This window comes from Balearica regulorum, chromosome 30, assembly GCF_011004875.1.
Source record: "Balearica regulorum gibbericeps isolate bBalReg1 chromosome 30, bBalReg1.pri, whole genome shotgun sequence".
NCBI lineage: Eukaryota > Metazoa > Chordata > Aves > Gruiformes > Gruidae > Balearica > Balearica regulorum.
In genome coordinates this window covers 917,365-942,243 of record NC_046213.1, presented here as the reverse complement: position 1 = coordinate 942,243, position 24,879 = coordinate 917,365, and the positions used below count along the sequence as shown (strand labels likewise).

Sequence of the window (24,879 nt, the reverse complement as noted above, 5' to 3'; positions counted from 1 at the left end):
CGGGGACGTGTCCCCGTTCCCCAAGAAGCCACCCCAACGGCGCCAACCGGGGACTTACCGGCCACGTCGTGCGCTTCCAGGGCGACGTCGGGCTCTTGACGGGAGAGCGACGAGAAGAAGTCGGAGTCCTCTTGCAACGGGCACAGCTCGGTGCCAGAGGGTCCTTTCCCCTCCCTGCTCATCGTTGCCAGATCATCCGCAGCATAGAAAGCATCTTCCTCGAGCTCCGTCTCCGTTTCCACCGACGTCCCAGATAAAGCCGGGTTCTCCAGGGGTTTCTTCGCATCTTGAAGGAAAGCGGCTCTTCGTTCTTCGCCTTGGGGGCACTCAAGGGCAGGAAAAGTCTCTTTGTTCGGCTCTGGTGTCATTAACAGGGTTCTGCCTCCATCTCCTTGGCGCTCTGAGAAATTAGGGACAGCTTTCTCCATCCCTCGCCGATTGTGCTGTGTCACTCGGAAAAAAACACCGCGCCGGCACTCGGGAGGGTTGGCGGCCAGGGACTGCCGGCAAAATCTACAAGAAATAAGAGATAAAGAGGAGAAAATGAGAAAAGAGGTTGGATTGTGCCAAGGTGGAGGAGAAATGGTCGTGGCTCTGCCCGTGCCAGGAAACCCAACAGTCCCAGTGCCTCGCCGCGGTCACCAAAGCTCTCAGTGTCCCGGAGCCAGGCAAGACATCGGGTCCCACTGCTCTCCCCTCGATAAAACTGGTGCTGCCAGTAGCTGGCACGGTGCCGGGTCCCTGCCGGAATCAATGCACCCCAAAAGGTGCCGCCTCTTCCCCCGATACGGAGCTTTTTTTTTTCCCCTCCTCTACGCCACAATTTGCTGAGGGAACAGCGTTCGCTCCCTCCTCAGCCATGCACACCCCCAAAAAAACCTGCAGTCGCCCTCAAATTGATTATTTACCCCCCAAAAAAATTTCAATCGCACAATGCAGTGCTGGAAAAGCCACCGGTTTGCACCCCTGGGAGCTCTGCTTTGCCACCGGTTGCCCCAAAATTGAGGTGGTTGCCCCCAAAACTGGGACATGGCGGGGGGGAATTTTTGGGATGCTGTGGATTCAAGTGGATGGGACAAAGTGGTACCTTCACACTGGGGAGACACCCGAAGAGTTTGGGACCCTTGGGGGGCAATGAGGTACCGGTCGCCCATGTGTGGATCCCCCCGAAAACCAAACCCATCACCCTAAAACACTTTCCACCACTCGACGCTGCTGCAACCGCAGCATAAAAGGTGAAAAAGAAAATAATTGGGAGAAATAAAGGAGAGTTTTCAGGATCCTGATCTCTGCAGGGCAGAGATGCCGGGTCAAATCCTGACCCGGGCGGGTGGAGAAGCGAAAAATAGGAGGAAAGAGGCGCTAAAAAGCCAGGCTTATCAGCTCCCTGCAAGGATAAAGGCACAGGAGGAGAGCGAAAGAGCTAAATTTACCCCGTCGAGGAAGGAGAAGGCAGAGAAGAGACTATAAATACCTTCAAGGTAAAGAATGCAAATGAAGAGGGAATTATTCGAGCTGGCGCAAGATATTTTCCCGCCCCGGGGCTGAGGGAGGAGAGCGATGGTGCAAACCCCAACGCCCGGCGGCCACTTCGAAATGCCACCCCGAAATCTCTCCCGCCCCAAAGCAGCCGGTGCCTGTCGCTTCCCTGGGGAACGATGCCCGGAGCCAACGTGGGTTAGTTTGCCAATAAGAAGTGAAAATAGAAAGTCAATTAAATAAATTAAAAATATGTTTGCTCGACGTGTCAGAATCTTTCTTCTGCGAGGATCGTTTGCTCCGGCTGGCTTCGGTTTGTACGGATATTCCTCAAGCATCGCCCCGAAATGGCACCCGATGCTCTCACCCCGAAGAGCGACATGACTTCGACACTTCCCATCGGTCCACAGAGGATTTTGGGGGAGAAAACCCCAAATTTGAGGATGTTTAAGGGTTTGCTGCGGTGTCAGCTCGGTGCTGGGCTGGGAAGAGGGATGCTCCACTGGAATGAAGCCACCGCACCGGTTTACCGGGGGGGGGGAAAGCAGCGGATTGTCGCATCATCTTAAACCACCGTCGGGCTTAAATCCAGTCAGACACGTGCGGCATCTCCCATCGTGCCACGGCAGCTCATCCGTCGTGCCGGCAAGGACCGTCGGAGAAGCCTCCACACCGAGCAGCGCCGGCAGGAGGGGAGCTTGGCAGCCAGCACAGTGCCGGCGTTTCTCCTGGTTTCCCGGCGTGCCATCAAACACCGAGGAGTCGCCCCGAAATGTGTCGCCCCGCCGCAAGGAAATAAAAAGGCACGACGAGGCGCCGCGTGCGCAGCGGCAATGTGCTGGCAAAGCTGGCAGGGGACAGGCAGGGGACAGGCAGGGGACAGGCAGGGGACAGGCAGGGGACAGGCAGGGGACAGGCAGGGGACAGGCAGGGGAACCTGGGATTCCAGGGAAGGAGAAAGTCATCGTGGATTTTTGCCTTTTTAATTGCAGCCACATCTACAGCCCAGCCGGAGACCCTGGCACGTTCCCGAGCCAGGGGGATCCATCTGGGCGAGAATGGGTGGAAAAAACCCACAAAATGGGTTTATTTTTTAAAAGCTGCGGGTTTTGGGGGTATGGGTTTGATCTGAGCCAAGTCCAGGATGGAATCCAGCACCCCTCAGGGACCACCAGCTCCCTTCCCCTGCGATAAATCACAGCATCCCTTCGGCACCGCGCTCGCTGGCTCCGTCCAAACCTTTGCTCACCACGGCCGTGCCGAAACCCCCACACCAAGAACGACGCCAAATCTCTCACCCGCACCCCGGCGTCAGGCTCGGCATCACCCACCAGCACCTCGACCCACCAAAACCCCAAACCCAACCGCACACGAGCTGGCGCAGAGCGGAGGGGACATCAGTGCCGCATCCCGCGCCTTGCTGACCAAAACCCCCCAATTTTTCCAAGTTTTCCTTTCTATTCTTCCCAAAACACAAATGCAACCATCTGCCGTGCCGGCAGCGCTCCCTAAAAACCCACCATTCTCCCCAAAAACCCGCATGGGTGTTTCCAAGCTCACCAGAGGTGGAAAAAAAAAAAAAAAACAACAGATTTTTTTTTTTTTCCCTCCCCCCCGCCTCGCTCCACACCGGCGCCCTACAAAGACCCCGAGCGCTCACCGTAAAAGTTCAAAACTTCTCTTCTCGAGCTCCGCTCCCTTCCTAAGCTCCGCTCGTTTCCCAAACTCCCTTCCCAAGCTCCGCTCGCTTCAAGGGTGGGAGCCAGGACTGCGGAAACCCTTCCCCCAGCCCATCGCCCCAGAGCCATGCAAAGGCGGAGCAGAATTGGGACAATTTAAATGCTAAACCGGTTAAGTGGGGACAATCGCTGCCTTCCCTGGAAGTCGAGAGGAAGGGGCCTTTCCCCAGGCCAAACGACTCAAGGCGGGAGTTTCTGCAACGGGGTTACCCTCACTCTTGAGTGGGAAACGTGGGGTTTTTCCCCTCCCTTCCCCCCCCCCCCTCCACCCCGTGGGGTTGTTTTGGGGTTTTTGGGGTTGTTGTGGTTTTTTTTTTCCCCCCCTTGCTGGGAGAGCCACGGGCGCAGGAAAACGGCGACGGGTTTTTTTTCCCCCCTTCCATCGCGACCGAGCGTGCCGGGTCCGGCGCGCTTGATTCAGGCAAGCTACGGCCGCGTGGGTTTTTTTCCCCTCACGTGGGTTTGTTGTTTTGGGGGTTTTTTTCTCCCCCCCCCCCCCCCCCTCTGGGAGAAACCTGCGGCAGAGCGGAGCCACGGCGCAAGAGGACGGTGCCCGTTTTTTTCCACCCCTCTGTGGTGGTTCGTGGCCAAGTACCGGGGTCCGGCGCGCTCACGTCGGGCAGGTTCCAGACGTGTACGTGTGTTTTCCCCACGCGTTTGGGGTTTTTTTTTTCCTCCCGTGGCAGAGCGGGAAGACAGCACCAGTTTTTCCGGGTGCCAGGTCACAGCCCAGCGGGTTTTCCCCCCCACACACGTATTTTTAGTTTTTTCCTTGCTGGCCGAGCAGAGCCGCAACGCAGGAGGACGGTGCCGGCTTTTCCTCCTCCGTGCCAGGTCATGGCCGAGCTCGCAGGGTCCAGCACGCTCCCACCGGAGCAGATTCCGGCTGCATGGGTTGGTTGGGGTTTTTTTTTCCCCTTCCCCGTGTTTTCTTCTTCCTCGCATGGCAGAATGGAGAACGACGATGGTTTCCCCTCGCTCCATCCCGGGCCGCGCAGGGTTCGGCGCGCTCGCGTCAGTGCCGCTTACGCACAAAACATAGAAAACTCAGAAAATTCATCGCACCCACGAGGAAAATTCAGAAAGGCGGCGAACGCTCCAGATTTCAGTGCAGGAGGAATTCGGGGAGGATCCGGGGAGCTCCCAGGGCTCAAGCCGGGATGATTTCCTTCTGCAGGGAAACCTCAAGTGATCGGTGACATTCCTCCCCGGTGTTAACGAGCTCGTTTAGCAGAAAAGTGGCTTTTTTTCCTTATTCCAGAGCTGGAACGAGCAAAGGACACATCCCCCAGGGAGTTCTTCCATTTCTGCTCCAACGATCGCGGCTACAAGCCGGCAAATCCCGTTGTCGAGGAGTTTTGTTGGGATGCAGGGCTGGGATCCTCGGAGAATTCGGCTATGGGGTTGTCGGCGCTACCAGATGGAGATTTCACGGCATCGATGGGGACGGTTTGTCCACCAGCTCCTCCAAATGACGTGCCGGGAAGAGAAATTCAGCGTCGAGCCGTGCCGGGATGAACTGAAAGCTGCTCCGGGCGACGGCAGCACCGCTCTCGCCTTCATGCCGTACGGCAGTGGCACCGGTTGGGCTCCGACCTGCTCCCGCCATTGAGCTGTTTAGGAAGAGGAAACGTTCCCCGGCACTGCACCAAAACTCACCACCGAACCCACCGGTGCCGCCAATCCCCGGCACGGGGGGAGAAACCCCACGGCGCCGCCGCCTTCGCAGCCCCTCGCCGGTTCCGATGTCTCTCCGGTCGGCGGAGGAGGGAGATGCGAAGCTCCCGGTGGAGATTACGAGGTCGCCGGATGCTTGTTTAACCCCGGTTAACGAGCTCGGCAGAGGTCAGCCTCAGGAACCGTGCCGGCGATCGCGGCGGAGGTGAAGCGGCACGAGACGGGCCGAGGGGAAGCGTCAGGGCGGCTCTGGATCCATCCCATCCCCGTCTGGTGGGCGGGGGGGGGAAACCCAGCCGGTAGATGCCGAGAATCCGGCGCCGTTCCGTCCCGGTGTTGTTGTCTGGTACCTGCCATGCGCTGCCTGTACTTACGTCGCTGCCTGTACTTACCCCGCTGCCTGTACCGGACGCTCGGGTCCCCTCCTCACCACAGAGCCCCCCCCCACCCACCCTGGGCACCCAGTTCCCCACCCCGGGTGTCCCTCCCCACCGTCCCCCTGGACCCCCGGGTCCTTTCCCCGTTAGCTCAGGCCCTGGAATCCCTCCACACACACCTGGGGGTCCCCCCACACACACCGGGGGGTCCCCCCCACACCGGGGTCCCCCCCCCCCACGTTTCAGCACCCCGGACGGGGCCGGTATGGGGGGGGGGGGTTGGGGGGGGGGGTGCCAGCGTCGCCTTCCCCCGACCCAACCGTGGGTCCCCCCCCCGGTTCCGCTTTGTCTCCCACCGGGCCAGGCCCCCACCCCACCCCGCCCCGGGCACTCACCCCGCCGGCCCCCCGGGGCCGGGCCCGCCGGGCTGCTGTTCCTCCTCAACGGCGTCGCTGTTGCTGCAACCGCCGCCCCCGTCGTCTCCTGCCCGGTTCCGGTCTCCACAGCAACCGCCGAGCCGGGGACATGGTCCCTTTAAATCCCCCCCCGGGGACCCGGCCGGTCCCGCCGCCGCCGCCGCCGCCGCCGCCGCCGCCTCCTGCGCCGCTCCGGCCGCTCCCCCGCCCCCCTCCCGACGGCGGGGCTTGACTACGTCACGCCTCGCGCGACCAGGCCTCCGCCGACATCTTGGGGGCGGCGAACGGGGTCCCGGCACCGCCTCCGCCACCGTCGCTGCCGCCGCCGTCGTAGCCGCCGCCGCCATGTTGGATCGCTCCGGCCCCGCCGCGCGCTCCCGCCCCGCCGGAACGGCCGCTGCGCGACGCCGCCGTCGCCCTCCGCCCTCTCCGTCCTACGCGGCGCGCTGCTGATGACGTTAACGGCTCGGCGCCGCCGCCATCTTGGGAGTGGCGGGGAAGGAGGGCAGGGGAGAGGCGGCGCGGCGACCTTCCAGGAGGGAGGGGGTGGGGGAGAGAGAGAGCGCGAGTGGCGCGGGGCGGTGCGTCATCGGCGAGCGACGGCGGTGCCGCGCCGCCATCTTGGGGGGGGCGGAGGGGGGAAGGTCTGGCTGGTGTGGGAAGGGGCGGCCATGAGGGGACCCCAAAGTGTCCCCGTGGTCCTGTCCCCCCCAAAGTGTCCCCATGGCCCTGTCCCCAGAGGTCCCCGTGGCCCTGTCACCCCCCAAAGTGTCCCCATGGCCCTGTCCCCAGAGGTCCCCACGGCCCTGTCACCCCCCAAAGTGTCCCCATGGCCCTGTCCCCAGAGGTCCCCGTGGCCCTGTCACCCCCAAAGTGTCCCCATGGCCCTGTCCCCAGAGGTCCTCACAGCCCTGTCACCCCCCAAAGTGTCCCAATGGCCCTGTCCCCAGAGGTCTCCATGGCCCTGTCACCCCCCAAAGTGTCCCCATGGCCCTGTCCCCAGAGGTCCCCGTGGCCCTGCCATCTCTGTCACTGCCCCAGGGCCCCACGAGTCTCCTCCAGGTCCTGCCATCCCTGAGGGGACCTCCTGGTCCTGTCCCAAAATGTCTCCCATGTCCCTGTCACCCCCCCCCAACGTGTCCCCACGGCTCTGCCTCAAGGGGTCCCAGCCTCAGCCCCGGCCCAAAGGGTCCCCGTGACCGTGTCCCCAAAGGGTCCCCATGGCCCTGCCACCCCCATCGCTGCCCCAGGTCCTGGGACGTCCCACGCAGGCGTAGGGTGCTGGGGACAGGATAGGATTGGGGACAGGGCCCCATGCGGTGACAGGACACAACCGAGCACCTTCTGACAGTGACACCAACACCGTTTATTGCCCAGGGAGGGGACACCCCATGGGATAGAGATTAAACACCCTTTGGGAAGACCAAGGAGGCAGCGGGTGACTGGGACACGCTTGGGGACGTCGGGACAGCCGGTTATACGCTGGTGGCCTGAGCATCGTCACCGCTCTCGTCCCAACCACGTGCCGGCATCCAACGTCCCGTCCTCCCGGGGTGTCCCAGGGCCTGGGCGATGGCACCCCGCAGCTCCGCCTGCTCCCTCTCCAGCGCCGACAGCCGTCTCTCCTGTGTGGGGACCGCGTCAGCCCCCACCGGGTCCCTCTTGTCACCCATGGGTGCACCCGTGCCCTGGCTCTTACCAGCTCTTGGTTCTTCTCCTCGCTCATCTTCAGCCTCTCCAGATCTTTCTTCCTGGTGCCTTCAGCCGCCGTCAACCTAATTGGGTTGGGGATGAGGTGAGATCCTAACCTGGTGGTGGGGCACCCACTGGCATGGGACACCCACTGGTCCGGGACACCCATTCCCCATCCCTGTCCCTACCTGGCACCCAAATTTGCCGCGCGGGTGTTTGCCTCCTCCAGCTGCTGCCGGAGACGTTCGAGCTGCTCGCGGTGCTGACCCTGCTCCTGCCGTGACCCGCGGTGTTGGACCTCCATCTCGCCCACCCGTGTCTCCGCCAGCCGTAACTTCTCCCGGTTCTCTGCCACCTCCTTCCGCAGCGCCTCGATCAACCGCCCGTGCTGGAGGGGGATGAGGATGAGGATGAAGATGAAGATGAGGATGAGGGTCACCCACTCATCCTCGTGGACTTTGACTGCCACCCACCCCAGGGTTACCTTCTCCAACGGACGGATGGCGTAGAGCTCGCCCTGTGCCGCCACCGCCGCCGCCTCCTCCCCGTAGCGCTGCCATGGCACCGTCGATTTGCGCGGCAGCGACGCCGACGCGCGCAGCTTCCCGCGACCCTACGGCATCGCCGGTGGCACTCGTTAATGCCGCCGTCCTCCTCCGAGCAGCCCGACGCTGAGGTGGCGTGGTGGCTGCTGTGGCTTACCGGGGCGTCACGGGGGACGAGGGACCCCGGGTTGTCCTCGGCCGGCGGCTCTGCCACGTGCTCGGTGCTGCTCTGCTTGCGTAGGCGCCGGGCGGCTTTGCTCTGCGCCGGCACGCTCTGCGTGCGTTGCACGTTGCGACGTTCCCGGCTGTGCGGCGGTGACGGTGCTGGTGCTGGTGATGGCTCCGGTTCCGGCCCGTCCTCCCGACCCCGGACGCGACGGATGCTGATGAGGGACTGGCTCTTGATAAGGGGGCTGTGCTTGCTCAGGTCCCGTGGTGGCACAAAGCCTGGTTTGAAGCTCTCTGCCGGGCTGCGAGGGGACATGGGACGATGGCACGGCCGGGTACCAGGGTGGTGTGAGACCCAGGAGGGACCAGAACCGCCCTGAACTCAACCAGAACCAGAGTCGCCCCAAACTCGGTTGGGGTTGGACCCATGTCCTGAACCCAGCCTGGACCCGAACACCTCAAACCCATCTGGGACCAGAAATATCCCCCAAACCCAACTTGGAGCACAACTGTTGTCAAAACCAGCCTTGACCTGAACCACCTCAAACCCAGCCTGAACCAGAGTCACCCCAACCTCAGGTGGAACCAGAACCCCCCTGAACCTGGCCAGGACCAGAAACCCCCTAAAATCCATCTGGAAACACCTGCCAGACCCAGCCTGGACCAGATGTGTCCACCAAACCCGTCCCAGAGCCATCCCCTGAACTGAGACCAGAACCATCCCCTGCCTGGACCACAACCAGACACATCAGGGACCAAAATCATCCCCCGAACCCAACTGGGACCAGTCACTCCAAGCCCATTCTGGACCAGAATCTCCCTAGACCCAACCAAGATCAGAACCAGAACCCAAGCAGGACCAGAACCATCTTAAACCTGTCCCAGTGTCATCCCTCTACCAAAGCTCCTCCTGGCCCCACGTGTCCACCTCGGTCCCATGTGTCCCTCTGTCCACCCACCGATACCTTCGCTCTGTGGTGGAGCTGAGACGGACGGAGACAGGGACAGGGGTCCCCTCCCTGATGGCGGTGAGGATGGTGGGCAGGGGCTCCAGCTCCTCCTGAGTGGCCTGCCAGGTCAAGACAAGGACGTTATGGGGACAATGTGGTGGCCTCGTGGTGGCAGCGGACACCAGCTCTGTGTGTGGAGACAAGGAGGTGGCCGGTCTTGCCAGCTACCCGTGGGGACAAATGAGTGGTGGCACCTGGTCCAGGCTGGAGAAGATGTCACAGAGCAGGAGGTGGAGAGTGGCGAGCTCCAGGGCCAGGTCAATGTAGCCGTCATAGGTGGCCATGTGGATGCTGCTCTCGGGGTTGGCCACAGTCTGCAAGAAGTCTGTCATGGTGCTCCAGTTGTGCTCCAGGAACTCATTCATGAAGCCCATGTAGGCCTCCTTCTCACCAAACCTGGGGACCACGATGTCCAGGTTATGGCCTGGGCCACCACCATGGTCAGGGGCCACCATTATGGTTGTGGGCCAGGCTGCCTCCAGGATCATGGACCAAGTCATTGCAATGTCCCTGCACCATGTCACCACCCTGTCTACAAGCCAGGACATGGGTGAGTACGTTGCCATATTCTTGGACCAAGCCACCCATAGATCAGACCACCACAGGTGACACATGAGGCTCTGCTGCTGGGACGCATCAGCCCCGTGCATGGAGTGGAGATGTTCTCTGCTGCCCCATGGCTGGTTCATGGCATGTAGGAGATGTCTCTGCTTACCATATAGCATGTAGGGGACATGTCTGCTGCTCCATGGTGCGTTGGGGACAACCCTACTGCCCCATGGTATGTTGAGGACATCCCTACTGCCCCATGACTGTCCATGGCATGTGCTACACAGCCTGTCCCCACTGCCCCATGGCCTCCCCATAGGCATGTCCCTCCCCACCAGTGCTGGTGCCGTGCCCTGCCATGACGTACGTGGTGAAGTTGGCCAGGTTCTGGATGACCTTGGCCACGAGGGTGAGGGTACGGGCAGTGGCCTCACTCGGATACTCCTGGACGAGGCCGAAGAGGCTGGGGGACATGACGGCAGGGCAGAGGAACCGTAGGAAGAGGGAGGCCGAGACCAGGCGCTGCCCGATGGGTGCCTTGCCCCGCGCCGCACACTCCTCCTGCCACGCCGCGAAGATCTCGCCCAGCTCTGCCGGGAAGGATCTGTGGGGAGAGACACCCTGATGGGTGCTGGGGCAGGTGGGTGGCCCTGCAGCCACTTCAGCAAGCTGCTTTGATGTGCTGTGGGACATGGTGCCCACCGTGCCTCTGCTTGTCCCCATGCCAGTCCACTGTGCTTGTCCCCAAGGTTGTCACCGGGTCCTTCCTGGTGCCCATCCCCATGTCCATCCCAGGGATCGTGCCCATCTTTGTCCCCACACTTGTCCCCAGGTCCTTCCTGGTGCCCGTCCCCATGCCCCTCCCAGGGATGGCGTCAATCCCCAAACTCATGTCCATGTCCATATCCATCGTGATGCCAGTGCCTGTCCTCCTGCCCATTCCCATTCCCATCCCCAAGCCCATCCCTGTTCCCATGCCCATCTCCAAGCTTTTCCCCAGGTCCACCTGACGTTGGTGCCCACCTTCACGCCCGTCTCATTGCCTGCGCTGGTGTCTGTCCCCAAACCCATCCCTGTGTAGGTGTCCACCCTTACAGCCATCCCCGTGCCTAACCCCACGCCCGTGCGGGGGCTGTCCCTCACTCGCAGGACGTGGCGATGCGTTGGAAGGTCTCCTCGCAGACCTGCCGCAGGTTGTTCTGGTTGTCGGAGAGGTCAAGGCCGGTGCATTTACTGGGATCGACCTCGCAGCTATCATCCGAGGTGCAGAGCTGGGCCACGGCCTCACCTGGACACCAAGGGGCAGCCCATGAGGGGACCAACCAGCCACAACCATGGGCATGGCTGTGACAAGCCTCTACCACATCCCCATGGATGTTCTGGGGGTGTCCTACAGCCCCATGGTGCTTTGCCCATGCCCTGCACTCCATAACACCCCATAGCACCCCATAACTCCCTGTAGCACCCTGTAATGTCATGCCCAGGATGTTCTGCACCCCATAACACCCCATAATGTCCCACAAAGAACTGTAACATACCCAGCGTGTCCTGGAGGTACTTGCCCCCCACCAGTTTCATGTACTCGTCGATGGCCTTGGTGGCCAGTGTGTTCTCACGGAAGATCAGTGCCTCACGGTCATCGAAGCGGTCCAGCTCGGCCACACCGAGGTCGATGAGGAATGACTGATGGGTGAATGCGTTGAAGGGCTCAGTGGGCACCCATGGCCCCAAATTGACTCCATCAACCCATCCTGGGAAGTGCCAGGATCTCCTGGCACTCCCCTGAACTGTGTCTCCCATCCAACCAATCCCATCCCAACTTTTCCATCCCATCCCATTCCAACCCAATGCAACTCATCCATCCAATCCAATCCCAACCCACTCATCCATCCCATCCCACTCCATCCCAACTCAACCCAACCCAACCCATCCCAACCCAACCCATCCATCCCATCCCACCCATCCCAACTCAACCCATCCACCCCATCCCATCCCAACTCAACCCGTCCACCCCATCCCATCCCAACTCAACTCAACCCAACCCATCCCAACCCAACCCATCCACCCCATCCCACACCATCTCTCCTGGCCCCCCCAACCCATGATGTCCATCCCACCCCAACCACCATGCCACAGCACTCCAGGCAGCACCCATCTTACCCTCACCCACCCTCCCCACATCCCCCATGGCCAGCACCCACTCTACCTTGGCCTTCCCTGTGCTCTGCAAGACGTGGACCAGAGCACCAGCCAGCTCCTCCTTGTGCCGCACAGCGATGGTGGGCTCCAGACGAGCGCACAGCTCCCGGTAATGGAAGGTGATGAACTCTGCCAACTCCTTGTAGCGCACGATGGGCAGCACCCGCACTTCCCGGTAGCGCCCACGTATCCTCACCGATGGCACCCGCTCGCCTCCCCCAGGACCACTCAACGGATACCAGCGCTCCAAGGGCTGCCGGGCGGCCGCCAACTCAGCCAAGGGGATGGTGATGGAGGCCACCGGTTGACCGGGTTGGTCATCGCGGCAAAGGGCGAGGGTGAGGGCACGAGCGGGTGGTAGGGCGGCCAACTGGAAGAGTTCACCCCAAAAGAGCTCGCCGTCAGGACTGGCCACTTTGGCGGTGGTACGGGCGAAGAGGGTGCCATCCAGTTGAAGGTGACAACGGAGACGCCGCCGAGGTGGTAGGTCCCGTGCTTCGTACACCCACAGGCTCAACGCCAGCTCCAGCCGCTCGCAGTTGTCCTGCCGGGGTGGGGGACGTGGGGGGGGGGGGGACACAAGGGGGACATGGCGGGTGGGTGAATCTGAGACGGGGATGGGGTGCAGGGGACAGGGAATTCTGTGGGTGGACGTGAGGATGGGGACAGGAGGGGACTTGGGTGACGTGGGGATTGAGGGAACATGGAGGGACAGGAGAGGAAAGGGGGGACATGTGTGAATGGAGGGGACATGGAGGCACAGGAGGGGACACCGGGGACAGGAGGGGGCATTGGGGACAGGAGGGGACATGGGGGACAGGAGGGGACATGGGGGATGGGAGGGGACATGGGGGAATAGGAGGGGACAGGGTTTCTGTGGAGGGACATGGCGACGCGATGGGACGTGGAGGACTGGAGAGGACATGGGGACGACTGAATCCTCAGGGGGACATGGGTGACAGCCAAACCCACGGTGGGACAGAAGGAGACATGAGAGGACGACCAAGCCCCCAGGGGACAGGAGGGGCCATGGGGGGACAGCCAAGACCCCAGGGGACAACAGGACACAAGGGAACACAGGGCTGTGGGCATCTGCAGGGCTGTGGCAGGGGGGCGCTGTGCCTCAGTTTCCCCACCCAGCCCTGCCAGCGGGCCTCATCCTGCCCACTGGGGAGACCGAAGGGCAGCTGGTGACCCCTCGTGTCTGGGTGCTGGGGATTCCGGTCCCCTGGGGGTGGCAGGGGTGTCCCATGGGTGTCCCCGCGGTCCCACCTTGTTGGGCTGCACGGTCCGGCGCAGGTTCTCGATCCAGCGGTCGCGCTCGGCCAGAGACGTGCACCCAAAGGACCGGCTGCTGTCGCCCGTGATGATCTGGGTGCGAGGAGGGTGTCTGAGGGGGGGGGGGGGGCACCCTAGGGTGCTGGGGGGGCTCTGGGTGCCCATGGCTAAGGGCTGTGCTGGGGTGTCCTTTCAGGGTGCCCTGGGTGCTCAGGGTGCCTGTCCAGGGTGCCATGGGTGCCCTGGGGTCCCATCCATGGTCCCCAGGGGTGCTCAGGGTGCCTGTCCAGGGTGCCACGGGTGCCTCTCCAGGGTGCTGGGGGTGCCTGGGGTGCTCTGGGTGCATCTCCAGGGTGCCATGGGTGCCCCTTCAGGGTGCTCAGGGTGCCTTTGCAGGGTGCCTGGGGTACCCTGGATGCTTAGGGTGCCATGGGTGCCCTTCCAGGGTGCTGGGGGTGCCTGGGGTGCTCTGGGTGCCTCTCTAGGGTGCCTGGGGTGCCCTGCCTGCCCCCCCCCCCCCCGAAGGGTGCCCTGGGTGCCTCTCTCTGGGGCACCCTGAGCACCCACCCAGGCCCATTACCTGAAAGCAAAACTTCTCGCCCACGATGCTGCCGTGCACGGGCCGGACGATGACATTGTCCCCGGTGAGGTCCAGCTCGGCCACGCTGGGCGGTGGCAGCAGCGATTCCCGTGAACCGCTCCGGCTGGGGACCCTACGGGGACAGCACCGTCACCGGGGCACCCTCACCAGCACCCACATCCCCCCCACACCCCCCCACCCTGCCCTCCATAGTGCCGTACCTCTCGCCGTCGGGGACCGTCGCTGCCGACGTTTCGGCTTTGGGGATGCCGCGACCTTTCCGCTCTCGAAGCCTCTTCCACAACAACCCCTGGGTGGGGTAAGGAGACGGCTGCCGTGTCACCCATGGGTGGGCCCGAGCACCCTGGGGTGGGGTGGGGGGGGAGGGAACTGGGATCGGGGTGCGGCGGGTGCCCACCTTGACATTGCTGAACTGGGAGGTGGAGGGGGTCTCGCTCTCCGTGCTTTTCCCGGCACCCCGGGTGCTCCTCTCATCCGCAGCCGGATCTGGAGGGGCACCCGGCATGAGGACCCCCCCTTCACCAGCACCCTGAGCACCCCAACACCCATACCCCCCCACCCCACCCCCTTGGGAAACATCAACCAAAGCCGGAGGAAGGACTTGGGTGCCTGGTTCTGGGGTGCGAATCCTGCCGGCACCTCACCGTGTCTGTAGCCCCGAGATGCAGCCAAGCTTTGGGTGCTGAACATGGGTGCTCATGGGTGCAAGGGAGAAAGGGGCGGAGGGATTTATCCTGCCGCCCCGGCTCCGCTGCACAGCGTTGTCACCCAACCCCGGTGCCCCGGCCGTGGTGCTGCGATGCTGCGATGCCGCGACGCCGAGCACCCATCCAGGTCGGTCCCAACCCCGGTGCCATGTGGGTGACGGCCCCAGTGCCGGGTGGGTGCCGGGGCAGGCGGGGGGGGGGTAACTCACCTCCCTGCGCGGTGCAGAGCAGCCAGCGACGGGGCCCCATGGCTGGCGGCGATGCCGTCTGCCCACGGTGGCGAGGGGCGCCGGGAGGAAGCCGAAAGCGTTTTATCGCTCGGATCAGCAGACGCAGCAGCGTGGAGGAAGCGGTGACAGTACGAGGCAGCTTTGCTTCCTCCATGCGCCCGGCTCGCTGTGGGGCGCGGGACGCGGCGTGGTGCACGGCACGGGGCACGGCGTGGCGTGGTGCACGGCACGGTGCACGGCACGGGGCACGGCGTGGTGCATGGGCACGGCGTGGGGCATGGTACGGGACGTGGCGTGGCGTGGGGCACGGCACGGGGCACGGCGTGGTGTGGTGCACGGCACGGGGCACGGCGTGGCGTGGTGCGTGGCATAGGGCATGGCGTGGCATGGTGCAGAGCACGGGGCACAGCATGGGGCACGGCACGGGGCACGGCACGGTGTGGTGCAGGGCACGGTGCGTGGCACGGGGCACGGCGTGGTGCATGGGCACGGCGTGGGGCATGGTACGGGACATGGCGTGGCGTGGTGCGTGGCACGGGGCACGGCGTGGTGCGTGGCATGGGACATGGCGTGGCGTGGCGCGTGGCACGGGGCATGGCGTGGTGTGGTGCACGGCACGGGGCACGGCGTGGTGTATGGGGCACGGCGTGGTGCGTGGCACGGGACATGGCGTGGTGCACGGTGCGTGGCGTTGTGCACGGCACAGGGCACGGCACGCTGTATGACGTGGTGCGTGGCACGGAGCCCGGCGTGCTGCGTGGCAATGGTGCGTGAAGTGGTGCGCAGCATGGTGCACGGCGTGACGTGCGGCGTGCTGCACAACGTGGTGCACGGCACGGTGCACAAACGGGGCACGGCGTGGGGCACGGCGTAGGGCACGGCACAGGGCACGAGGCATGGCTGTGGAGCGTGGCACAGGGCACCGGGGCATGGCACGGGGCACAGCCACGATGCAGGGTGTAGGGCACGGTGCACGGGGCGTAGGGCACGGTGCGTGGTGCATGGCCGTACGGTGCATGGCGCAGGGCACGGCCGTGATGCAGGTCACGGTACACGGTGTGTGGTGCACGGCCGCGATGCAAGACACGGCGCACGGTGCGTGGCGCAGGGCGCGACCATGACGCACGGCACGTCGTGTGGACCTGCCCCCGCACGCGGCTCACACCAGCGCGTGCCAACACCCCGTGGCATCGGCGCATGCCGGCGCCGGGCGAGCTCGCTCACCGGGGTCCCTCCTGCTACCTGCCGGGTGCAGGTTGGTGCTCTCGGAGATGGAGCTCCCCGTCCGGTTCCTGCTCCTGCACGAAGCCTGGTGGCACAAGAGGGGTCAAGCACCGCCGTCCCCAGCACCCATCTGTGCACCACCGTCACCCAGGGGACTCCCGTCCCCGTGTCCTCACCTCCTCGTCCCTGCCCACGAGGACCAGATGTCCGTCCACCAGCGAGAAGTTGGAGACATCCCACACCGGGGCATCGGGTGCCGGAGCCAGTGGGATCGATGGTGTCCCGTGGGTGCTCGCTGGGGGTGCAGAGCAGGGTGTTGGGGGAAAGGTGGGTGCTTGCCATGCCCCCATCACCCATGGTCAGCGTGGCAGTGCCCGGGGACACGTGGCTGTGGATGTGTCACCACGGGTGACAGGGCAGATGGGACCATGGCCATGGTACAGTTGGGTGACAGTACTAGGGGACATATGGCCATGGCCATGCCACCATGGGAGCGGTGATGCTGGGGGACATGTGGCTGTGGAGGTGCCACCATGGGTGCCATGATGCTGGGGGACATGTGGCCAAGGAGGTACCACCATGGGGGCGGTGATGCTGGAGGACATGTGGCCATGGAGGTGCCACCATGGGTGCCATGATGCTGGGGGACATGTGGCTGTGGAGGTGCCACCATGGGTGCCATGATGCTGGGGGACATGTGGCCAAGGAGGTACCACCATGGGTGCGGTGATGCTGGGGGACATGTGGCCATGGAGGTGCCACCCCCAGAGTGATGACGCTGGGGGACATGTGGCCATATCACAGTTGGGGTGACAGTGCCAGGGGACACGTGGCCATGCCACCATCAGCGTGGCATTGGCCATACCGTGGTGAGGACGAACCCGGTTGGCTGCCCTGCCCCAGGGCCCTGCCTGCACTGTGGGTGGCCCCGCCGGAGCCAAGCCGGTTTTGCCAGATCCGGGTGCCGCAGGGGCTGGCGTGGCTCCATGTGCCGCCACCGAGCCCCGTGCCAGGCACACACAGGGACTGGGGCCACGTGTGGTCGGGAGCAGGCCCTGGGGCCAGGTGGGACCCAGTCATCCTGCACCTATGGGTGCCCCCCCCAACCATGGAGGGCACCTGCAGGCAGGAGCTCCCCAACACCAGCAAAGCCTGCCCACATCTTGCACCCCCAATGTCCCCCACTGTCACCCACTGTCCCCCAGACCCATCTGGGAGGGGGTCACCATCACCACTCATTGCCTCCCAACCCATCACCCATCACCACCACCCACTACCCGTTGCCCCCAACCCACCACCCACCACCCATTGCCTTCCAGGTCATCACCCATTTCCATTGCCCACCATCTGTCAGCCCCCAACCCATCATCCATCACCCCCAACTCATCACCCATCATCAACACCCACCACCCTCAGTCTGTCACCCATCATCAACACGCCCAACCCATCATCCGTCATCATCACCCATCACCCATCACCCTCAATCCATCACCCATCATCAACACCCCCAACCCATCACCCATCATCATCACCCACCACTCCTCAACCCATCACCAACAACGACCCACCACCTATCTCCCCCAACCCATCACCAACCACCCCCATCCCATCACCAGCACCCTGACCCCCACCCTCCCCATCACCCCCATACCTGAAACAGCATCATGGACCACCTGCTCAACCCTGGCACCGCTCTCCACATGACCCTTCCTCTTGGACATGGAGCGCAGGTACTTCTGCAGGGTGGCCTTGCCACCCTCGGGTCCCCGTGTCTCCTTGGTCACCTTGGAGGGGGCCGAAAAAGCCCGTTGGAAGAGGGACCGGCGGGTGCTGGCCTTGGGTGCCCCCGGGCTGGAGCTGCCCTTTCCAGCCCCATCCTCGGGGCCACCGGACTCAGGTTGGCTGTAGGAACGTTTCCATCCCTGCAACCGGGTCCAACGCCGGCTGCCCGGGGACCCCGTGCCCCGCTCGGGTTCCCGGTCACCCATGGGTGCTGCCGTTCGCCATTTGTAGGTCTTCAGTAGAGTCGGTGTCTCGGGTCCCAGCTGAGGTTTCTCCACCTCCATCTGTGGGACGGGGAGAGCCACGTTAGCCACGTTGGGCACCCTTGTCTGGGCACCCCCAGTCTGGCGTCCCCACCGGGGCACCCCTGTTTGGGTGCCCTGTCCTGGTATCCCTATGGGAGCACCCTCACCCAGGCACCCCTATCCCGGCACCCTTATATGGGTGCCCCTAACTGGGCACCCACATTGGAGCACCCTAGGGAGCCCATTGCTGTGGGGTCACCCTGCCCACCAAGGGGTCCCCATCTCCATGGGTGCCCCAGCTGCCCTGGGGGGTCCCCATCTCTTGGGTGCCCCTGCCCACCAAGGGGTCCCTATCTTTTGGGTGCCCACGTCCCTGGGGTGCCCCTGCCCACCGAGGGGTCCCCACCTTTGGGTGCCCATGTCCCTGGGGTGCCCCTGCCGACTGAGGGGTCCCCACCTTTGGGTGCCCATGTCCCTGGGGTGCCCCTGCCGACTGAGGGGTCCCCATCTTTTGGGTGCCCACGTCCCTGGGGTGCCCCTGCCCACCGAGGGGTCCCCAACTTTGGGTGCCCACGTCCCTGGGGTGCCCCTGCCCACCAAGGAGTCCCCATCTTTGGGTGCCCAGGCCAGTCCCTGCCCCACGCAGCACCCATCCCTGTCAGGGCGCGGTGGCACCGGGGTGGGGGGGTGCGGCAGCATCGGGATTCGGTGACACCGGGGTGCGGTGACACCAAGGGACACGGTGACACCCAGGCAGGTGGCCCGCCACCACCTCGGCCCCGAGCACAGGCGGGTGCCGGAGATGCTTCCGTCGCTGCCACGGCCGCGTTTCCCCTCGCGCCGCCACGGCATTTCCTCCCGCCACCTGCACCCCGCGCTGAGCTCGGGGCCCCCGCCAGCACCCTGGGGTGCACACAGGGGTGCAGGTCAGGGTGGCGGTGGGTGGGGCTGGTTGCACCCCAGGACCACCTTGTGATGGCACCCCCCCACACACCCCGGGGTGGAACTGAGCTGTGGGCACCCAAACTTTGGCACCCGCCAATTTAGAGGTGCCAGCACCCCAGAGCTGAGCTGTGGAGGGTGCCCGAACTCGAGGGGGGGGGGTTGTGTGCGCGTGCCAGCTTTTTTGGGGTCCCCACCCCCAACTTGCAGCACCCTATCGCACCCCATCACCCATCCCTTCCCCTGCTCTTCAGGGTGCTGCTTCACCCCACCCCAGCACCCCGCATCCCCTTGTGCACCCCCGAGGCTGGAGCATCACCCTGGGGTGCCACCCCCACCCCCCCCCCCACCGCGTGCCACCCCCCCCCCTTTTCTCCGTCCCCGTGGTACCTCGGCTGTTCTCTGCCTGCTCCGGCACCCGGGACTCGGCCGCCCCGGGTTCCTGTCGTGGCTTCCCCATGTGACCAGGCGGGAGTTTCAGTCACACCCTCACCTCCGCCTCTGCCCCGATGATGTTATCTACGCTCCCAGCTCAGCCAGGCTCAGGCTCGGCCATGCCTTGGGACACACCAAGAAGGGTGAGGACACCCTGGGCCACCCCACGGCTCGGGGGGGGGGGGGGGGGGGGCGGGGCTGGGTACCATGGTGGCTGGTTGTATATATCCAGCTTAAACACCATCATTAGGTTTCAGAGTGAACGGGTGCCGGAGATGGAAGCGCCTGGGAGTGTAGGGTGTGGGCACCACTAGGGGCTGGATGGCCATTGGAAGGGTGCCCATCTGGAGGTGGGGGTCTCTTTGAGGATCTTCAAGGTGGGTTATGGGGGGACAGTGTTGCCTGGGCACACGGCGCACGTGTGCACACACATGCACATGTACACGTGCGTGCCACAGCACCCAGTCCTGCAGCAGGTCCCAAGCACCTGGGTCCCTCACTTGAGTCCTCTCCCATGACCCTATGGCCATCCCCCCATCCCATGCCTCAATTTCCCCCTGGTTCTCCAGGGACCACCCAAAGCTGATGTCCTGGCATTGACTTTATTGCAGGGGGATTTCTGGTGGTTCCTGGCTATGGGGATGGTCTGCTGGGCCACCGGGGCGAGGATCCACCCAGGCTGGTGCCCATCTGGGCTAGGATCTGCCCAGGATGGTAGCCTTCAAGGCTGGGGTTCTTCTGGGCCAGGGTCCATCAAGGCTGGCATCTGTTGGGCTGGTGTCCCCCTGGACCAGGATCTGTCCAGACCAGTGTCCATCAGGGTTGGCAGCCATTGAGCTGGTGTCCATCTGGACCAGGGGCTATCCATGATGTCATCTATTGGGTCAGGTGATGAACATCAGACCATCTGGGCTGGTGTTCATCAGAGTGGTGTCCATCTGGACCAGGGTCCATCCAGGATGGTATCCATTAAGCCAATATCTGTTGGACCAGGGTCCATCCGGACCATCATCCGTTGGGCCAGTATCCATCTAGACCATGATCGAACCTTGCCTGCACCCATCCAGACCAGGATCCACAGGCCCGGTCCTCACTATAGAGGAGAGGAGAAACCACGATGAGTCCCAGCATCACCTCCCACTTCCACCCCCACCAAACCCCCATCTGGTCATGCCGGACTGGACCAAACACCCAATCAGGCACCAAACCTCCAACCCCTGGAGATGCTACAGAGCTTGGTGCTCACCTTGAAGCCATGCCAGGTCTCGATCTCACGGAAGAGGGAGTTGCCGGGACAGTCGGTATGACCCATCTGGCGGTGGCCACGTAGCGTGTAGTTATGATGGAGCCGGCCGGTCTGCACGGCGCAGGGCAGGAGCCTGTCCCTCACCAGGGCGATGGTGTCAGGATCCGGCAAGATGGCCGAGAAGTCTCCAACGTAGCCCACGCCGTAGCCTTTGCTGTTGTAGCCTTTGGTGTGGGCACCAACCCAGTGCCAACCCCGACCTTGGTACAGGTACCCATCCGACCCCACCACGAAGCTGCAAACACCCATGGGTCAACCTGAGCTGCCCGGAGATGGGTGCCGGGGACCTCCATGAGGTGACGGTGACGGGATCTCACCTGTAGCCGATGTCATCCCAACCACGGATGTCTTGGTGGAAGCGTTGCATGGCACGCATGGCGCGGGCGCAGGCCGTGAAAGTGCGGCACGGGGCGCTGGGTATGAAGGTGTGGTGGATGTAGATGGAGTCCAAGGGGAGGGTCAACGGCTTGGGGGTGCCCCGGTAGGGACGGGCACCCCACATGCACCGGGGCACGATGGCCGGGCAGTCTGCGAGGGAAGGCAGGTGGTGGAAGAAGGGGACTTGCCTGGTCCCACGGGCAGTTGGGGACATGGCAGAGTCCCCTTGGGGTCTTGGGGACGTGGAGCATCTGCTCAGCTTGGGAACCTCTTGGCCTGGGACATGGTAGTGTCCTCCTGAGGTCCCTTCATCTAGGGGAGGTGGAGCATCTGCTCAGGGTGTCCCTCGGCTGGGGACATGGCTGTGTCCAGTGTCCAGGGGACACACTAGTGTCCATCCAGAGGGCGTGGTGGTGACCAGCCAGGGGACAAAGCAGTGTCCAGGGACCCATTATCCAAGGAACATGGTGTTGTCCATCCAGGGACCACCATCTGGGGACACACCAGTGCCCATCTAGGGGACACAATGGTGTCCAGCCAGGAGACACACCGATGTCCAGCCAGGAGACCTGTGGGTGTCCATCCACAGGACATGGTGGTGTCCATCCAGGAGACACACCAACATCCGTCCAGGGGACGCACTAGTCTCCATCCAAGGGACCTGTGGGTGTCCCTCACGGGGACACACCAATGTCCATCCAGGGAACACGGTGGTGACCATCCAGGGACCACCACGTGGGGACACAGTGGTGTCCATCCAGGAGATACACCAATGTCCATCCAGGGGACACGGTGGTGTCTGACCATGCCGGGCCATGTGTCACCAGTCAGCTCTCAGAGCTCAACTGCCCCCAGGGCCACCTACACTGGGGTGACACTGGGGACACCCAGCCCCACCCAGGGTGCAGCTTCTCCACCCATCCTCCCACCCGATTTTTTGGGGGACACACACAGACGTGATATCGCGACCGGGTGCCACCTCCCTACCCACGTAGACCTCCATGAAGTCCCGTGCCGCTTGATGAGCGATGGCCACCACCTCCTCCGGCCCCACATCCTCCAAGAGCTCCTGGGTGGGTGGCAGCACCCGCAGCACCCTCAGCATCGCCGCCACCTCCTCCTCCAGCTTCCCTGGCTCCGTCAGCACCCCGAAATCTCGTCGCCGGTAACTGCTGGGGGGTCGCCCCTTCTCCGTGCCGTTGCCTGTCCCGTAGTAGCCCCGGAGAAGGTCGGCGAGCGGGATGGGTGCTCGGGTGAGGCGTGCACCCAACAGCACCCCATCCATCGCCCCGTTGGCGATGGCATCAGGGATGAGTGACGGGGGTCCCAGCAGGGTGTAGTTTTGGGGGTCGTCTACGTCGTCCCAACAGCCGCCGGGTCCCAGCGTGGTTCGGTTGCCATCACCATCACGAGCCAAGAGGAACGACGTCCCCAAAGCTTCGGTGATGGTGACGGCATAGAGCGCGTCGACGGGTGGCTTGACATCGGGGATGGGCCACCCCGAGACCCGCTTGAGGCCAACCTCAATGCCGGCGAGGAGGGGGCCAAGGGCGACGGTGGAGCCGTCGGGTGCCAGCACCGCGCCGCGCTCGGGCACCGCGGCGTCGTGGCGGAGGAGTTGGGTGAAGAGCAGCCACTGTTCGTGGCTGAGCGTCGGTGGGGCTGGTGGAACATCGGGCGGTTCTCCCAACACCGCGCGGCACCCCGGGGTGCTGCAGCTACCCAGCGCCCGCGCCAGTTCCGGCACGGTGCCGGTGAAACCGTGGTCGGCTGACTCAAGGGCTTCCACGATCTCAACCACCGAGTCCATGTGGCGTGGTGGGAGACCTGGGGAGGGGACAGGGGACGTGGGAGGGGACCGAGGGGCACCCATGGGGTCAGGGGTGCCCCCCCTGGGTGCAGGGATGGCACCCACGAGTCTCCCGGGGTGGGTGAGCGTGCACCCAAAACAGGGTGACTGCACCAAAATGGAGAGAAACGCACCCGAAACGGGGCGAATGCACCCAAATTAGGGTGAAAGCACCCAAAACAGGATGAAAGCACCCAAAACAGGGTGACTGCACCCAAAATAGGGTGAACGCACCCAAAACAGGATGAAAGCACCTAAACCAGGGTGGCTGCACCAAAATGAGGGGAAATGCACCCAAAACAGGGCAAATGCACCCAAAACAGGGTGAAAGCACCCAAAACGGGATGAAAGCACCCGAAACAGGGTTGCTGCACCAAAATGGGGAGAAATGCACCAAAATGGGGAGAAATGCACCCAAAACAGGGTGAAAGCACCCTAAAAAGGATGAAAGCACCTGAAGTAGGGTGACTGCACCCAAAACAGGATGAAAGCACCTAAACCAGAGCGAAAGCACGAAAAACAGGGTGAAAGCACCCACGGTAGAGCAAATGCACCCAGAAAAGGGCGAATGCACCCAAAACCAGAGCGAATGCACCCAAAACAGGGCGAACGCACGCAGAGGTGGGTGAATGGAAAGTGAAAGCACCTAAAACTGGGCGAAAGCCCCCAAAATAAGGTGAAAGCGCCCAGAGGAGGGCGCAAGCACCCAGGAAAAGAGTGAAATGCACCCAAACCGGGGTGACTGCACCCAAAACAGGCTGAAAACAACCCAAAGCAGAACAAAAGCACCCAGAAGAGGCTGAACGCACCCAAACCAGGGTGAAAACACCCCAAAACCAGGAGCAAAGCACCCTCCTCCCCCCCCGCCCCCCCGAAAAAAGCCAAAAGCACCCCAAAGAAATAGCGAAGGCACCCAGAACCGGGTGACTGCACCCAAAACGGGGTGAAAACACCCTCAAATAGGTCAATTTGGGTCGTTTTGGCCCCAAAAGGGTCTCGGCGAAGCCCCCACGGTTGCCACACGCGTGTGGGAGCGTGTTGGGGGGGTGTGTTGTAGCGTGTGGCTGGGGGTCAGGGTGTGTTGTGGCGTGTTGTGGCGTGTCGCGACATGCCGCGGCGTGTTGTGGCGTGTCGCGACATGTCACGGCCAGTTGTGGGTGTGTTGTGGCGTGTTGTAGCGCGTCGCGGCATGCGCGCGGCGTGCGGTGGGTATGTAGCGGCGTGGCGTGGCGTGGCGTGGCGTAGCGTGGCGTGGCGTGTGCCTACCTGTGCCGGGCCGGACCCAGACGCTCAGCGCCACGAGGAGCCACGGGAACATGGTGCAGGATACGGCCCCCGTCGCTGCGTCCCGTGTCGTGGCTTCGACGGACTTCGGCCCCGGGGCGGAGGGGGGGGGGACGGGACGACACCGACACGGTGGGTGTGTCAGGGTGACACACGTGTGTGTTGCGTGGGTGCTTCCGGTGGGGCAGTTCTGCAGCACATACGTGTGCAAGGTGTGCGTGGCACAGGCGTGGCGGGGGGGGGGGGGGGACACCGGGAAGTGGTTACACGTGTGCGTGCGTGGGGTGTGCGTGCACAAGTGTGTACGTACGCGCACGTGTGTGCGCGCGTGCTTGTGCATGGGGCGCATACATACGTGCGTGGGCATGGGGCGTGCGTGCATACATACGTGTGCGTGTGCACAGGGGGTGTATGCACATGTATGTGTGCGTGTGCACAAGGGGTGTGTGCAAGTGTCTGCACACGCGTGTGTGTGCGTGTGCGTGTGCACAGGGGGTGTGTGCAAACATGTGCGTGCCCAGGTGGGATGTGCGTATGTACGCGTGTGTGCGCGTGGCGTGCATCTACACGTGTGCGTGCATGCGTGCGCGCGCACAGATGTGCGTGTGCGCAAGGGGCGTGTGCATGCGTGCTCTGCAGCACGTACGTGTGCAAAGTGTGCGTGGCACATGCGTGGGGGGGAGGCTGGGAAGTGGTTACACGTGTGCGCATGGGGTATGCGTGCACAAGAAGCGTGTACACACGTGCAAGTGTGCGCACATGTGCAC

The 24,879-nt window shown here is 63.5% G+C and overlaps 3 protein-coding genes across 6 annotated transcripts in view; all 3 read right to left on the bottom strand.

Moving 5' to 3' along the window:
* Nucleotides 1-6,050, bottom strand: part of WIZ (WIZ zinc finger) — a 54,836-nt gene extending 48,786 nt beyond the window's left edge. For all 3 annotated transcript variants that reach the window (XM_075738192.1, XM_075738195.1, XM_075738194.1), the window contains exons 1-2: nt 5,668-6,050; nt 59-513 (exon numbers count right to left, since the gene is read on the bottom strand). In XM_075738192.1, coding sequence (XP_075594307.1) covers nt 59-513; nt 5,668-6,035 — 823 coding nt within the window. In that variant the 5' untranslated portion in view covers nt 6,036-6,050. The remainder of the gene's footprint in view (nt 1-58; nt 514-5,667) is intronic.
* A 983-nt stretch (nt 6,051-7,033) lies between these two features.
* RASAL3 (RAS protein activator like 3) lies at nt 7,034-19,297 on the bottom strand. 2 transcript variants are annotated; one of them, XM_075738163.1, is made up of 19 exons: nt 19,251-19,297; nt 17,543-17,957; nt 16,068-16,186; nt 15,892-15,976; nt 14,128-14,216; nt 13,931-14,019; nt 13,710-13,842; nt 13,124-13,222; nt 11,859-12,395; nt 11,191-11,335; nt 10,796-10,940; nt 10,020-10,256; nt 9,298-9,499; nt 9,053-9,162; nt 8,083-8,395; nt 7,865-7,993; nt 7,569-7,768; nt 7,388-7,463; nt 7,034-7,313 (listed from the first exon to the last, which is right to left on the bottom strand). In XM_075738163.1, the coding sequence occupies exons 2-19, from the start codon at nt 17,955-17,957 to the stop codon at nt 7,164-7,166; spliced, it is 3,273 nt and encodes a 1,090-aa protein (XP_075594278.1). In that variant the 5' UTR covers nt 19,251-19,297; the 3' UTR covers nt 7,034-7,163. The 2 variants fall into 2 exon arrangements, with proteins under 2 accessions (XP_075594278.1, XP_075594279.1); XM_075738164.1 differs by having other exon boundaries at nt 9,059-9,162.
* Nucleotides 19,298-19,878: 581 nt separating this feature from the next.
* On the bottom strand, nt 19,879-24,212 carry PGLYRP2 (peptidoglycan recognition protein 2). The gene is made up of 5 exons (XM_075738165.1): nt 24,095-24,212; nt 21,967-22,806; nt 20,919-21,129; nt 20,542-20,836; nt 19,879-20,388 (listed from the first exon to the last, which is right to left on the bottom strand). The coding sequence occupies exons 1-5, from the start codon at nt 24,144-24,146 to the stop codon at nt 20,386-20,388; spliced, it is 1,401 nt and encodes a 466-aa protein (XP_075594280.1). The 5' UTR covers nt 24,147-24,212; the 3' UTR covers nt 19,879-20,385.
* Between the last annotated feature and the right edge of the window lie 667 nt (nt 24,213-24,879).

Excerpts from the sequence above, each read along its gene's own strand:
- RASAL3 (XM_075738163.1), bottom strand. The coding sequence starts at position 17,957 with ATGGAGGTGGAGAAACCTCAGCTGGGACCCGAGACACCGACTCTACTG. Across the intron at positions 16,187-17,542 it reads GGTCCATGATGCTGTTTCAG|CGAGCACCCACGGGACACCA; the intron begins GTATGGGGGTGA and ends CTGCACCCCCAG. Across the intron at positions 12,396-13,123 it reads GGACCGTGCAGCCCAACAAG|GACAACTGCGAGCGGCTGGA; the intron begins GTGGGACCGCGG and ends CCACCCCGGCAG.
- PGLYRP2 (XM_075738165.1), bottom strand. The coding sequence starts at position 24,146 with ATGTTCCCGTGGCTCCTCGTGGCGCTGAGCGTCTGGGTCCGGCCCGGC. Across the intron at positions 21,130-21,966 it reads CTTCATGGAGGTCTACGTGG|ACTGCCCGGCCATCGTGCCC; the intron begins GTAGGGAGGTGG and ends CTTCCCTCGCAG. Across the intron at positions 20,837-20,918 it reads TGGGATGACATCGGCTACAG|CTTCGTGGTGGGGTCGGATG; the intron begins GTGAGATCCCGT and ends GGGTGTTTGCAG.